The sequence below is a fragment of the Sparus aurata genome, chromosome 11, assembly GCF_900880675.1.
Source record: "Sparus aurata chromosome 11, fSpaAur1.1, whole genome shotgun sequence".
In the NCBI taxonomy this organism is placed as follows: Eukaryota; Metazoa; Chordata; class Actinopteri; order Spariformes; family Sparidae; genus Sparus; species Sparus aurata.
This window is the reverse complement of record NC_044197.1, coordinates 4975765-4991237: the sequence shown is the minus strand read 5'-3', so window position 1 is coordinate 4991237 and position 15473 is coordinate 4975765. Positions and strand designations below refer to the sequence as shown.

At 44.2% G+C, this 15473-nt stretch overlaps 1 protein-coding gene across 2 annotated transcripts in view; it reads right to left on the bottom strand.

Annotated features, from left to right (window-relative positions):
• Positions 1–15473, bottom strand: part of LOC115591128 (kynurenine--oxoglutarate transaminase 3) — an 85712-nt gene that overhangs the window by 54763 nt on the left and 15476 nt on the right. For both annotated transcript variants that reach the window (XM_030432823.1, XM_030432822.1), the window contains exon 13: positions 3842–3904. In XM_030432823.1, coding sequence (XP_030288683.1) covers positions 3842–3904 — 63 coding nt within the window. The remainder of the gene's footprint in view (positions 1–3841; positions 3905–15473) is intronic.

Here is a 15473-nt window from a genome sequence, read left to right as displayed (position 1 = left end):
AAACCCTCGTATTTACAAAGTCCTTCTAGGCAAGTCATGCCACTCGGCGGCCATCTTGGCGACGCCTCGAAAAGCCCAAAGAGACCAGACCCCTATCTAAATGAATGGAGGCATGGTCAAATCCACCCTTTAACGTGATAGCAGGACGGAAAAAAAATACAGATATGCTCGCCAGTGAAATAAGATACACATAAAAACCAAAAAACATCGACTTTACCGTAGAAATCATGTTTAAAACGCTCTTTTCCTACAGGGAGAACTCCACTGCGCATGCGCGCGGATTTACGACACCGACGTCAATCGAACGGCTGAATCTGTGCCGGCTGTTGTGCTCTGGGGCTGTGTCCGAAATCACCCACTCATTCCCTACTCCCTAGTCACTACATAGTGAGTCCAACATAGTGCACTATATAGTGGGCTCAACGGCAGAAAGAAAAACGGACTTTCGGACACTACTCCGGTGCCGTTAATGACTCTACCAGAGACGTTCTCGCTGTCGTAAAAACTACTTGTGCGCATGCGCTGGTGAAACAACATGATTGGGCTATAATTTTCCCGGTTCGGCTGTGACAACGCAGGTGATTGGCTGTTGGTGAAAGGGGCGGGATATGCGCCATCTTTGGCGTCGCAGATTTCCCCATTCAAAATGATCAGAGTGATCTGTCTCTACTAGGGCTGTAGCGATACACTAATCTCACGATACGATACGATACACGATATTCAGCTCACGATATGATATATATCACCATATTTAGCCAACGATACGATTCGATACACTTACATCATTTTCTGAAAGATTTTAAAAGGGACAGTGTGATTTTGGTGACATCTTGTGAGTGAATACGACAATACAACCATTTAATTAATTGTAGGGCTGGGTATCACCAGGTACCTCGCGATACAGTACCATCACAATATTTTGCCCTCGATAACGATAATATCACGATACAGCGGTTCTGCGATAATCGACATATTGCAAGAAATTTCATCCACGATGCATCACGATATCTGTGTCACTGAAGAAATTCAGAATTTATTGACTGCACTGAATCCATTTCACAGGAATTACAAAACATTGTCAATCAATTTCACATGAATGACAGCCGAGTAAACAAAGAGTATATTGCACAGTGTCTCTTCTTAACACACACACTGACTACAACTATCATTAAATATCTATATGTGTGGGTTTCAGAGCTACTTAAACCATTTTTTAAATTTAATCCCGAAGAGGGGTGGTGGTGGGCCAAAAAAAAATTATTATTATTTTTTTTTTTTTTTTACATTTTTAAATATCGATATTTGGCACCAGTGTATCGATAACGTACCTCAAGACGACATATCGCGATATATCGTAGTATCGATATTTTGGCACACCCCTAGTCTCTACAATAGTAGAACGTCTCTGGTATTTAGGATTTATTATCTGTATGTATGCTCAATAGATGACTCATGATACGATTCTGATGCTGCTCTGATCAGAAGTTTTCGGGCTGGATTATGAATAATTATGAAATCTTAATCAACATGTTGTTTCTTTGCTTTATTATCATCGTCTGTAGTTGTAAAAAGACACCACTCAAATGTTAAGGAAGGTTTTAAAACAACACTGAAAAGTGATCTGATAACGAAACAGGACACTAAATTTACTGACACAGAATTCGGGACAATTTCTGCATCTTCGTCTTCGTACTCCGTCAGTGCTTTTATTTGGTTACTTTCATCTCTGACAGTAGTTTGGTTAAAGGTACACTGATATAAAATGTCTGCAACTCCAAACTGAAAGTACTTCTACCTCCAAACTAAGCTGAAGTTCTTCAGTTCTAACGGCTAACTAGCTCTCCTCTTGCCGGTTTCACTGCAGATTTGCCGTCTTGGTTTCATCAGTGCAACGTATTTGCACGATCCTGTGAGTAAGCTGAGACTGACGGGACAGATGGAGCAGTACGGCAGAACAGTAGATCTGTAGGTCTCGCGCTGATTAGCCAGCAAGTGGGAATAACTATAGTAAGAGCGTTAGATGACGGGTTTCGGTGAAGTCAGTGCTCGGTTCAGTTTGTCATTTGCGAAATATTAGTCGGTTGACCTTAAACATGCTTTCTATCGTCCCTAGCTGAGAGACACCTTGACGGCAGGATGGTATTAGTCTCGAGGTTCTGCTATACTGTCGCATTTCAGCAGCGCGTAAAGAAACTTGCTTTTCAGCTCTTCCGATGGACCTTTAAAGAGAACAAACAACGTAGAGTGATTATCCACTGATGCCGATTTGCTGTCGATCATCCAGTGTGGTCCTGCTGTATCCCCACTGTGCCTTGTAAGACTTTTAGCAGTTCAATATTTTGGTCATATAGGCTATTAAATCATTTTAATAATAAATGTTTTATTATTTGGTCAAAATGCATTGATCTCTTTCATACAAAGGGCTGTATGAGTTCCTTTACATTCCATCCACCCCTACGCGATGCCTGATTGCGGCAATGGGACTTAGCAGGCTTCTATTATTAAATATTTACCTTCTTAATTATGCGGCAGTTATGTCACAGCTTTATGGTTCAGTTGCGCCCTGCGGTGTTCTCGCAGACGCATAACCCAACAACTCAGCCCCGGACGATAAACTCTACATTAAAAGTTCCTGCGTAGTCACAAAGAGAATTCACAACAATTGCAAATGCAGATAATTAGTCTGCGATTGCTAGAAATTAGGCCATTATGAAAACTGCAGCCACCCCCGCTGACAGCTTCACTCCATGATTAACTGTTAATAACGTTGCCTCCCTGCAAAAAAAAAAAAAAAACACTATTCCGCGTGACTTTGCGGCATCCGCAGCCTCAGTAACAGGACAGAGCGACAAACGGAGCCACGAAGACCGAGAGGATGCATTCACATAATGTATATTCACCCACACTGCTGGATATCTTCTGTCACCCCACGTCAACAGAGACGCCAAACCGAACCGGTGGAACCAAAGGTAATCATCAGATACTGCGATGAATTTAAGGGAACTGACACACATTTATTAAATATTCCTCAAAGCTTGAAAAGAAGCTCTTTAAACTTTTTAGTCTGCGCAGTTTTTTTTTTAGAGAGAAGAGCTGTGATCCGGAGTCACAAGGAAGCAGGGGCGTCATAACAACAGTAGAAAGATGTCAAACCACATTTTCAGCACGATTCACTTCTCCACATCTGATCCATGTGCTTGATATACTGAGTAGAGGCACAGATAGACCACCCAACATGATATAATATGTAAGAATTCTGCGTTAATCTCAAAAGACAAGACCTTTGTTGTATATTTTGTTGAGTTGTGCACTTACAATTATTCCAAATGTCGCTACGAGAGAGGAGGCAAATTAACAAATGTGACTAAACCTGAAATGAATCAAACTAAAGCATTACTTCATACATGAAAAACTATCTGACATAACTCAAGTATTCATCAGCAGTGTCGGTTGTTCACCGGTTTAATCACCACCAGCAAAGCGAGTTTTTCCGCGGGATCATTTGTGTGTACTGCCGTCAGGGTGTTTATTTGTCCCACAACAGCCAGATTACTTTATCGGATGTTAGCCTTAAGCTAGCAAGCAATGACACGCAGAGGGTGTGTGTGTGTGTGTCGGTGTGTTTGAATTCAGGTCAATCACTGAACTCAGCACTCACCAGAGACTCCGGTTTCTTTACGTTTATGAAGTAAAGTAACATTTCCCCCTGCAGCCAACGTTACAGTACATAAACAGCCAATACACACACACACACACACATCCCATACTTCCATTTAACTGTTCCTGTTGCTTCACACTTATGTAACAAAGATAAAAATGCAAAACAAAGTTAAGCACTTACCTCCTTTATCAAGAGGTGCCATCTGTCCAACTGGGCAAAGCTCACCGTGAAGTCTGGCTGCCTCTGTGAAGACAACAAGTTTGTTAGTGGATTATTAATATTATTTACTTTTCCAAATACATTTTACAAATAAAGTCAGAAAATTCAATACAATCCCACAATTAAATACAAGTGTACGGTATTAAAAACAGCTTCCAGCCCCCCTAATCTTAAACTCGATGAATGCTGAATATCCAACAGAACCCGCCTGAACAAGAATACCAATAAAGTCCTCTATTCAAGGAAAAACAACAGGCAACGTACAGCATGTACAAATAAATAGAGGTCCATAACTACAAGAGCAATAACTACAATCCCAATGAGCTTTTTGCTGGTGACTGAAATTTAAGATTTTTGCATATTGCTGCTAAACTCTCATTTCTGACTCCCACCTGGAGAGTGGAGATCTCTGCAAAATGGTAAATGGACTCCACTTATATATCGATTTTCAGTTTTATCAGACATGTTTAACAGCCGGCCTCTTAACAGTGACGGCGCTGGCCTGCCCATCGAGATCCACTTGAGGTTCAGCGACTTGTTCCAGAGGCACCATGTGGTCAGGAAGAGACGGGGATCCGACTGTGATACGTCTGTGATCCGCTCTAGATCCTGAAACACAACCTCATGGAGATCTCTACCTGTGGATAAAGTCTATCTAGATCTATGACACACTCATGTAGTGGTCGGGCATTGTTTAACTGATAGTCAACAGCTTCGTCTTCTGACTACACCCAACAGCAATGTGGGCAGTGTTACTGTCACTTAAAGGGTGTGAAGCAAGTTGACAGTTTCGCCCACTGCATGGCAGCAAAAGTGCAAATTTCAGTCGGTAAGGAATAAACAACAGAACTAAAGATTCTGCAGTCACAGTATCAACAACATTTTGATCGTGTCTGCCAACTCAATGGCAATCCGTCTAATAGTTGTTGAAGCATTTCACTAAAAAATAAAACCTTTTAACTTTGTGGTGACACAGGAGAAAAAGTCATGATCTCCAGACGTAACCAAACTCGTCAGGATGTTTCAGTCTGGACTAAAGTTGTGGATCAATGAGCTAGCATGGCTGAAAACATCCCCTCCTTTAATACATGGAGCTAGCACCACCTTGCTTGTTGGAAAATTCTTTCTACATCATTAACTGATGGTGTTTATGATTCTGACTCACTGACGCACGGACAGCTACGCCATCAGCCTCTCAAATCAGAAAGTTAGGGGAGTCGGTGCTGGTCTGGTTTGGGTTTTGGAATAAGCAGAGAAACGTGTGGAGTCAGATCTGACACAGCGGGTGGAGACAAACATGGTCAGACTGTGTTGAAGGCCGCTTCGCACGAGCGATGAACTTCTGTGGAGATGTTCAGATGAGGTGACATTTCAAAGGTTTTTATTCACGTTGTGTTTCGATTCTTTCTTCCTCACTCCGACTCTCTCTGGAAGGTTTTAGCAGCAGGCGACCGAATGAAACACACCGTCACCTTGTGCAAAGATTTTCTCTGGGTTTGGACTTTGTTAGAAAGATTTGGGATAATGTCCTGCGACTACACAACTGCTTCTTAACACAGAAACATTTCATATAACATCTTTAAAGGGACAGTGTGTAACGATTTAAGTAATTTATTAACTCAAACCAACGTCTTCGTTCATAAGTAAGTCCTCATTGGTGTACAATTAGCTCTGCCAACAATCTGACTTATCCTCCTGAGCGAAGAATTACCTATCTGAATATACATAGCATGGCCAAGCTCTACTGAGGCCGCCATGTCTTTCCGGTTTAAAAAACACTATGGACTGCCGAGAGGGACACAAAGCACTACGTGGTACTACGTAGTGAGGCTAAACGCGTTTTCGCTCAGAGCTAGCTTGACTGCGGAACTGAGAGGGAACCTCTAGTTTTATAGCCTTAATAACTAACTACATATTTACCTCATTACTTGAATCAGTAGAAACACTCGACGCTGTTGGGAAAGAGTCCGTATTCTGAAAATGAGTTTCTTGTCCGTCAGGGCCACCGTAGCTTCCGGAACGTCTCCAACGTCTTCGGAACGGGAGGGGTGAGCAAAAGAGTGTTGCAGTGTAGAACCTCACAGCTAGATGGCGCTAAATACTTGATGTATTACACACTGTCCCTTTAAAGACCGATACTGCAGTATTGGCCAGTAGAACATCTGGTATAATGTATTATGTGATCAGATGAATCCTCAGAATAAAAAAATCATCTTCAGAAAAGGCCGAGCAGCCTTTACATAAAGGTGCGTCTGTGAGTGAGAAAATTTGGGAGAAAATACCAAAAAATGAAAATCTTGTGACTCGCAACAACAAAAACTCCTATCTTTATATGTAAACAGAGATAATTGTTGTGGATAATGACATGTATGCTGGGAGTTTGTAATCTTTTCATGTTCTCTTTCATTGAGTGCGTTTCACTCTGTATATATGCTGCGTTGTGGATGTTGCAGGGACGGCCTCTGGTCATCGCATGCCAGCCTTTTCAATGTAACGCAAGACCTTCCTGAAACTCTTGAAAGCTGACAGTGCTTTGACGTGAGCTGTGTTAATTACAGTAATGGCACGCACTCTCATTAAGTCATTGTTTACGTATCCCGGGGCCTTGTGGGAGCCTGAGTGGTGCTCCGGTCTGCTCGAGCACCGCCGCCTCGCTGGTCCGTGTGGCTATGGCCTCGTTAACGCAGACAGCTGTTCCTCCCAGCCACAGCCACGGCCGACATGACGAGTGGCGCCGGACACGCCGCTGAACACACCCACTGCGGGAGCAAACTGTCAGAAATAGAAGTATCCCACAAGGCAGGGAAACGTCAATGAGTAATCAGCGAGAAAGTGCTCCTCGGGTCATGTTTTTCAGCCCCCACCCCCCTCAACCAGCCCCTCGTGAACCAGCCGCTCCCCTTCACAAGACCGTGAGGCTTGTCTCATGACCCCCCGTCCTATCCCTTTAAATTGGCGCAGTCAAAGGTGCAGTTGGTGTATAATTCCACCAGTGACCTGTGGTGAGGAGAGCCATGTGCACAGGAATCCTACAAGATTTCTCAGCCGGGGCGTGAAGCCGGAAGGGCCCGAGTGGCGATTCTGCAAGAGGCAGACAGAACAGCAATATCTGTAAAACTACTAAAAATAAAGTGTTGGACTGACGAGGAGGATTAAAGAAAGAAACTTGTGAACTTGAGAGTAAAAAAAAAAAATCGATTTATCACATTTCTTTTGAATTTGAAAATTCTCTTAAACTTCCGAGAGCTGAGGAGATCTGTGAACCTCCGACGACTGCAGCTCGGTAGCAGAGGTGAGCACACACCTTCCGAGACCCGTTACGTAGTGACGGCGCAAACTCTCACCGACATCATGAATAAAACATAAGCCGAAAGCAATTAACATCATTCTGAACACGGGAGCTTTTTCGCACGGAAGCCTGAGAATAACGCCGACACCCGTTTTTGTTTGCCATAACTTTATCACTGATCTTTATTGTTCTGCACGCGACTCAAGAAGTACAACTTTAACATCAGCCCAGATTGCTTTCGTTGAATATTTAACACATGACTTACGAGCGCGTCGCGGATTTTCGGCGAAATAGCAGATGTAGGGTGAAATTATCGTCTCTGATTGGCTGTACTTCCTCCCAGATTACATGTGATTGGCCATGTGATCAATTGACAGCTTCCTAAAAGTCACTCTTACACTCTTGCTGTCAGCATCAGACACTGCTGAAATAAACGTGTTGCATTTTCACGCTCAGCAAACAACATCTGAATCCTAAATCGGCTCTTTATACCACTCTCAAGCATAATTATGTGTTGGGCTTTATAAACACTGACCCTGGTGGCGGTGGTGCACATTAGGGCTGCAACCAACAATTATTTTCATTAATCTTGGCCTATAAAAATGAAATAAAAAAAATAAGCCAACACGCTCACAGAAAGGCCACTGAGACACCTTTAAATGTCTCTTTTTGTCCGACCGACACGCCGAAAGCCTGAGAGATCTTCAGTTTGTGTCACGTAGAAACAATTATCATCATCATGACGGCATTAGGACGATAATTCAATTATCAAAACAGTTGCAGATTTATTTTTCCGTCCAATCTGGCGCACATGGCTCAGAGGATGGCGGTGTCGGTCAGAATGCGGCGCGGACAGCTGGTCGGTTCAGACCGCTTTGGCCCGCGCGGCACGTGAGCGGCAGCCACAAGCGGACGTTTCTCATTCCCATTCCTGTTTCCCGTCCCCAATCTGCAATCATCTCCCAATCATATCCGGCTGGGCTGCTTTTTTTTTTTTTTTTTTTCAAACTAAATATTTTTGTTAGAAAGCTCGACTATCGGGAAAAAAAGAAAAAAAAATTATAAAAACTTGTGGGATCAATCAGTGCGATCGGCGCAATCAGTCCATCTACTCCTGACAGTTCCCCCCCCCCCCCCCCCCCCCGATCTGCAATATTAAAGCTTCATCAAATGTGATTGTGCGAGATATTGATTAATGCTTTCTAAAAAATGTATTGCAATATTAAAAATTCCAACTTATCATGTCAGAGGGAAGATGGCAGCGATGGCTCGGAGACACGGGGATTGAAATGTCTAATAAGGGAACGCCGCCTTCCCTCTGAATGTGTGAGAACTATAAAAGCTTTAATTTCCCTATCATCGCTCGGATCTAATACCAATCTGTATTCTTTATTCGGGCCGTCTGTGTTGCTGCCAGACAAAAGCCTTTGAAAAGCCAATTCCTGGGAATTAAAGAAAGAGAGATTAAAATATCATTAGGTGCTACATAATTGAATGTCAATTTTGAATAAACTTGAATTCAATTCCCGGCCATTACACCGAATGCGGCCTTTTTTTTTTTTTTTCCAATCAGAGTTTTTGAGCCCGCAGATGAGGAGCGAGGTGCGAAACTTCAAAATCATTAAACTGAGGGGAGTTTGTTTGGCCTTGGCGGCGCCAGACTGCTTTGATTCTGGCTCCGAGCGGCGGGATGAGCAGCTGGAGGAGAGATCAAATTGAAACAAAGCTTCGGAAAATTGAAGGAAACATGAGCATAATAATATTTAATAATTAAATTCGCGCAAACAATGGCAACCGAATGAAGTAATCTGCAAAAAGTGTGCAGCATCATTTGCATAATTGACACAGTCCCCCCCGCCCGTCTCCCTCCTGTAAATGAATGATGACGACAATAAAAGATGTTGCTAAAATTGGGAACAATAACAGCAAAATTTCATCAAGGCCCCCGTGCTCTGATTAATCTGCGCTTGCAAATCAGTGCAGGGGGAAAGAGAGAGAGAAAGAGCCAGAGAGAGGGGAGGGTGAGATTTGGGGGTGGCGGCGGCGGCGGTGGAGGGAGGCAGGTGATTAACAACAGCAGGGATTGCCGCCGCGGACAACGTGCCCTGTTTTGCTCAGCTCGAGGGGCACCATACGAACCGCTCCACGCAGCTGCTGCAGGCACCGGCTAGCTCGATCATCCCCTGAAAGCCTGAATGAGTGCAATCATTTGTATTGTCATTAACCCCCAGCGCACTGTCTCCATGCCTCAGCACTTAGAAAACCCATAATTCCGCTCCTCAACCCCCCGAAAATCAGCTCAGACAGAAGGACGTGTTGGCAGACTTGGGGAAAAAAAAAAGTGACGTGAAAAAAAAAGAAGCCGCTCGTACATCGACTATGATATCATTCTATGGGACGTTCCTAAATGTTTCTAATCTTTTCTCAGCTAATCATTTGCTATCTGAGTGCGCTGCCATTTTTTAATTACTAAGTACGAGGGAACTGTATTAAATGAAAGCGTGACACAATGAGAGACCTATTTTATATTCAAGATTTCTAATTAACGGCTTCTCTTTATACACATTTTCTATCTCTGCGATCGTTCGGATAACAGCCTTCATCATCATCTTTTGATGTTTACAAAACACACACACACAAAAACAAAAAAAACAGGCATCATCCAGATTTATGCCGCGTCTTCGCCCCGCTAGTAGCATTTGCATTTACTAGTCAATTAACTTGATTAGATTCATATTCCAAGTCTGATTCAACTTTGGGTTGCGGGAGACAGTTATTGCTCGGTGAATTTAATAGCGGCGCGGGCGCAATGACGCAATGGAGGAAAGAATTGGTGTGTGTGTGTGTGTGTGTGTGTGTGTTGGGGGGGGGGATGCTATTATGCTGTAAACAACACAAGACAACAGCAGTGACACATTACAAGCAGTACAACCCATGTTAGGCTCCACAGTCTGGAATAAAGGGTCTGGTTGTGCAATTAAGCATGTTCTTCTTCTGTCGTTTTAAAAATAATGATAACTTAGGTTTAGGCACGTCTTTAGCACGAGACCTCCCGGAGTCGTTAGTAAACACGTACGATGCGTTCACTTACATTCTTCCGCGGGACTATTCCCACAAGCCACCACTATCTTGTAAATTCCGCGCAATTAGTAGCCTTAACATACCCAGAGACGCTCATTTGATTTTAACCTCCTCTTGTCCAATTAACCAAAATGTAGGTTGGAAAAATAAATGGCAGACGCCTAAGCAAATTAATTATGTGTCCACCAAGCTGTTAGCCCGCGTGCACAGAGCAGGGGCTGGCAGTAAGAGCCGGGCACACACCGCCATATGGCCTCGTGTGAGAGCGGACGTCGTTTGGGGAGGGGGGGGGGTGCAGCGGTACACCCCTTAAATTCTCACACATATTTATGTCTCGGGCCACAATGGAGGAGACAAACATATGTTGTGAAAAGCTGCAGAATTAGTCGCAGATAAATGTTTTTTTTGTTTTTGTTTTTACGATTGTTGTTTTGATGATGAGTATTTCGTTCTGACCCATCTGTGATCCCCCGAGGGACTTTCACCTTCCACTGTCAGTTATATTCTACTGTCACATGGTTTTTAATGCAAGAGAACTACTCCTCCTCTCTTACAGCAGGAATTGTTAAAGGGACAGTCCGTCAAATGTTTGGTTTACTTGTCGCTGCAGCAGATTTCCTTAAAATGACTCATACGGCTAAACCAACTTCAGCCATATGAGCTCCGACGACACCCTCCACGTCCGTAACTTCAAGCTGTTTGGCAAAGTTTGGTCATGGAGCAGGAAGGAGGGCCCTGAGCTCAGCTGTGATGTTTCGCCTCAGAGTGTGACCAACATGGCCACCTAGAGGTAAGGAACGATAACACAACACATCTGGTCTCATTCTAAGAGCAACAACAACCTAAATCCTGCCTCATAACGAGATCAGGACATTAGATTATTGGCACAATAATTATAATCAACATAAATTATGACGGTATTATGCCGACAGACACTTAATCCACAGGGATCCGGTAACAGCCGACACAATAATCCCATTCAGGTTTTTTTTTTTTTTTTTTTAAACTGCAGTTGTTTGTGTTCCCAGCAGCAGTTTTTCACACTGCGTCACGGCTACGTAGCGTTACACACTCGCGGTGCTGGATACTCCAGATTCACTCAACGTGGCACAAAGTGTACGAGTTGATAAACTGGTTCAATCTCGCTGAACACTGGTCAGAAACAAGAGGAGCACTCTCAGAGACCTCTGGAACGTGCTGAGGATGTGACATTTAATATTTAGCTCTAAACATTACACTGTAAGATGTTTTATAACAGGTGAAGCTTCCCCCCCGTTGAGCGGATATCTTCCGATCGCACTCCCGAAGCCAAGACATGTGGCACGCTGGCCAAACGACGGCATTCCGACGCCTGAAGCCCGTCTTTGTGCGCTCTGTAATAAACACCCAACTTAAAGATGTTTCCAGCCCCTGACAGCCAACAGTGGTACGCCTGCTCTTAATCAATCGGGTGACGGAAGCGCCATCTGATGAAATCCTTTTAATAGCAGCGTTCCCGAGCTGTTTGGCGTGAAATTATGCTGTTGGTGAGGATGGATGTGCTCTGTTCTGTGAGACAAACGGGGGGGTGGAGGTGAGGAGGGGTGTTGGTGCCCCCTCTAACCCCCGTCAGTAACATCTACAGTCCGTGACCGCGTGAACCTCTGAATGAATGTAGGCTGTCGATGTCATGGAAACTAGAAGTTGAGGTTTATGCAAGGTAATGCATAACTATGGGGATAATCACACCTGCCTGCCTGCGTAGACAAAAAGATCTGTTTCCTTTACATACACATTTCTGCAACCGAGGCCTCCTCCTCTCGCTGCGCGGCACCGACAGCCTCGTGGTTATGGAATGTCGACAGCGAGCTCGTCAGGTAATCCGATCTCTTGCTCTGTGGTACTTTAGCCATCTAGGAATTATGAGGATGCATCTGATTAGCTTCAAGTGCCTCTGTGCCTCTTTCCTCTGCGGTGAGTTAAGTGAGTCAGAACATCAAACTGGTTCGATTAGTGAGAACGCTACTTTCTAGGTCTTGTTAAAGATTTGTAGTTTGAATCCGAATGCATGTGGCTTTGAAACGACGCAGCTCGACGGACATGTATTCAGTCACCAGACACTCTATGCTCTTCAAGTTTGGAAGTTGGTCTAAATGTGCAGCCTACATGTACATTTAAGTATATCATTTCGTTATAAGCAGCAGGAATGGCCCTTTAATTGTTTTGATGATGTTACACAGCATCTCCAGCGTCTTGTCACCAGTTAAACCCTGAACGTTACAGTGTGTCAGCAGTGTTTTTGGTCTAGTTGTGCCATTTACAAGACATTTCACATTAGGACATTTACACTTTGTGTTTTCAGGGGCAGAGCATGTTTTTGTTCTTCAGTTGTGCGGGCGTCCACGCCCGACGCCTCCATGTTTTTACCCTGCAGAGGCAGCGGCCATGTTACATAAATATCAAAGTAGTGGAAGTCTGTTGTTTTTCTTTTTGCGTCGCCGCTGCAAAACGTGAGGACAGAAACAAAACGCTAGTCTGGTTTGGTTGCCGTCTGATGTACTTTGTCTCCCTCAAGTGGTCAAAGGAGAGACAAACATCATTCACAGTGCGGCGAGGAGCTCATGATGAAGAGCTTCACCACTTTAAACACGCGAATAGACCTTTTTTTTTTTCCAAAGGAGACATATTGACAGGTTACAGCAGAGAACGCACAGGTGGAATTAATTACTTTAATGATGGCTGCATTCCATTTAGGTGAGTCACTTTGAGGTCCCTGGCCAGGTCCGTGCTGGCCAACTACTGGGCCCCTTATATAGATCATTAATATTATCAATTACAGCTGTGCGTTTCAGGCTTTGACAAACCTAAATCTACACATCTGCTGCGAGAATGGTCGATCAGAACTGCCAGACGACTACTCTTCATTCCTTTCCAAAATATGTATTACACAAGCTATTGTACAGCTAAAGACTAATATTCATCCAATGCATCCTTCAGAGGAGCATTTGAAGGCGGATTACATCACAACGCCGGGTGAAGGCTGAGTGAAGGCTGTCCCGATTCGAAGGCTCCTTCAAATGCAGCCCACAAATGCTCTTTCTTTTCCCTCTTTTTGGAGGACGCACCGCTGCTATCCTTCGTGGCCTCACATATCCCAAGATTCTTTGCGTGCCCGAAAAAGAAGAAAGAAAGAGAGAAAATGGCGACATCGCGTGGCGTAGATCGTCACTTTCGCGGGCCTGCGCGGCAGGAATCGTGACGTAAGGGTAAAACATCTGGTGACGCAACCAGGAAATGCTCCAAAGGCTGGACCGTCACATTCAACAACAGCTGACGAGGTCGAAGATCGCAAAGGCCGGGTCCTTCCAAGGATGCAGACCCTGAATTGAGACACAGCATTTGACTTGACAAAGTAGCAAAACCCCAGGTGTAACTACATTAAAGCAGCATGATGTAACTTTCAGTAACAGGGTGAATGGTGTCTCTGTCGCAGCCACCCCGGCCTCCACCTCACTTGCTTGTTTCTGCAGTGAGAGGGTCGGATCACGGCGTTACTTCAACACATGACATTGTTATGATGTGATGAGTTTTGTCTGTGGTTAGCGCCTACATTACATCTGACAAATCTGTTACAGCCCTGGGATTGGATTTACGAGTGTTGTTGGGCTACCGGGGACGCCAAATCGCACAAAATGCCAATGTCTGCTCAATGTTGCTTTAACGACGTCGCATCCCGTTTCCATGACAGCGTGACAGTGAACCAGCGTGCACGACAGAAAACCACTGCTGCTGAATGGAGTTCACCAGTAAGTCGTCGCATTATTAATATTTTTTACCTTTGCTGCTGTGTCACAATGTGGCCGTGTTGCACTGTTCTGGGTTCTTACTGCTGGAGACTCCTCAGCACATGTGCACAACGTTAATGCCACTTAAATTCCCCGCATGTCTTTATTCACCATGTGCCTCGCAGAGCCCGTGACACACATGTCAAGATTGGTTAATTAACATGATTGGAGTAAACAAAAACCTCAGCCTCGGCTAATTAAGAGTACGTTTTTCTAATTTAGTCAGTAACAATGTTAGAATGCCACCCATCCCCCCCGCCTCGAACAGATTTCAGTCCTCATCACGTAGTTGTTGGAATGCTTACCATCTCGAACACACCGTTACCGTTTCCCACTGTAGTCAGAACCTAGTCAGAGTTAGTGCGGAGTGTGACGTGAAACATTTCGGCAAGAAAGGTCAACGCGGACTTTAAAAAGCTTTTTCGCAAATCGGCTCTCGTCACAAGCCGACAGTTTGACAGGTCAAAGTAGGAAAAAGCACTCAACTGCTGCAGTAACCATGGCTCTAGATGCAGCTGAGGTAACCTGCAGCTCCCCTGGAAAGTGGATCTGAGCAGTGATCAGCACCACGGGTCAGTCAGTCAAAGTCTGTGAAAGTCTGATCCAGTTGGAGCCGATCCTGATTTAATTAAATGCTATCAAACCAAGCTATTTAGCTTGTACTCAGTCTGATGTCCTTATTGTTTTAAAGGAGAACTTCGGTCGATTTAAACATGCAGCTTCATTGCTCAAGCTACCCTTGACTTGCCAGTACCGAAGACGCGAACACATTTGGTCAAACCATTACAGAGCTCCGTGAACGGAGACTTAGCATTGAACGCTAACAGCATGGGGTCAGAACTTTACACAGTGTTTTAAGGGTCTTAACATGCTCCACATCTCACACCAAAAGTTATGCAACATCAGCAGACACCTTAGCACACAGCACTGTAGCGTGTATGACTCAAACTGAATAAAAAAGTAGTTAAAATAGTGTGTTTGTGCAAGCAGCTACTTACCTGTTTGTTGACATCCGCGTCTTCCGGTAGCTAGACCAAACTAGCATATCCATCGAGTGTGCACTTAACAGGCTTAAAAGGCTATTGTAAGGCTCATGGCTCATGACAGGCTGTAACATGGACATGTACATTATGAACATAAACACGAAAATGCTGGAATACGTTTCCGTCTCCGCCAGTGAGGGAGTAAGCGCACGCTCGACGGATTGAACTAGTTTGGTCTAGCTACCGGAACACACGGATGTCAACAAACAGGTAAGTAGCTGCTTGCACAAACACACTGTTTTAACTACTTTTTTATTCAGTTTGAGTCATACACGCTACAGTGCTGTGTGCTAAGGTGTCTGCTGCTGTTGCATAACTTTTGGTGTGAGATGTGGAGCATGTTAAGACCCTTAAAA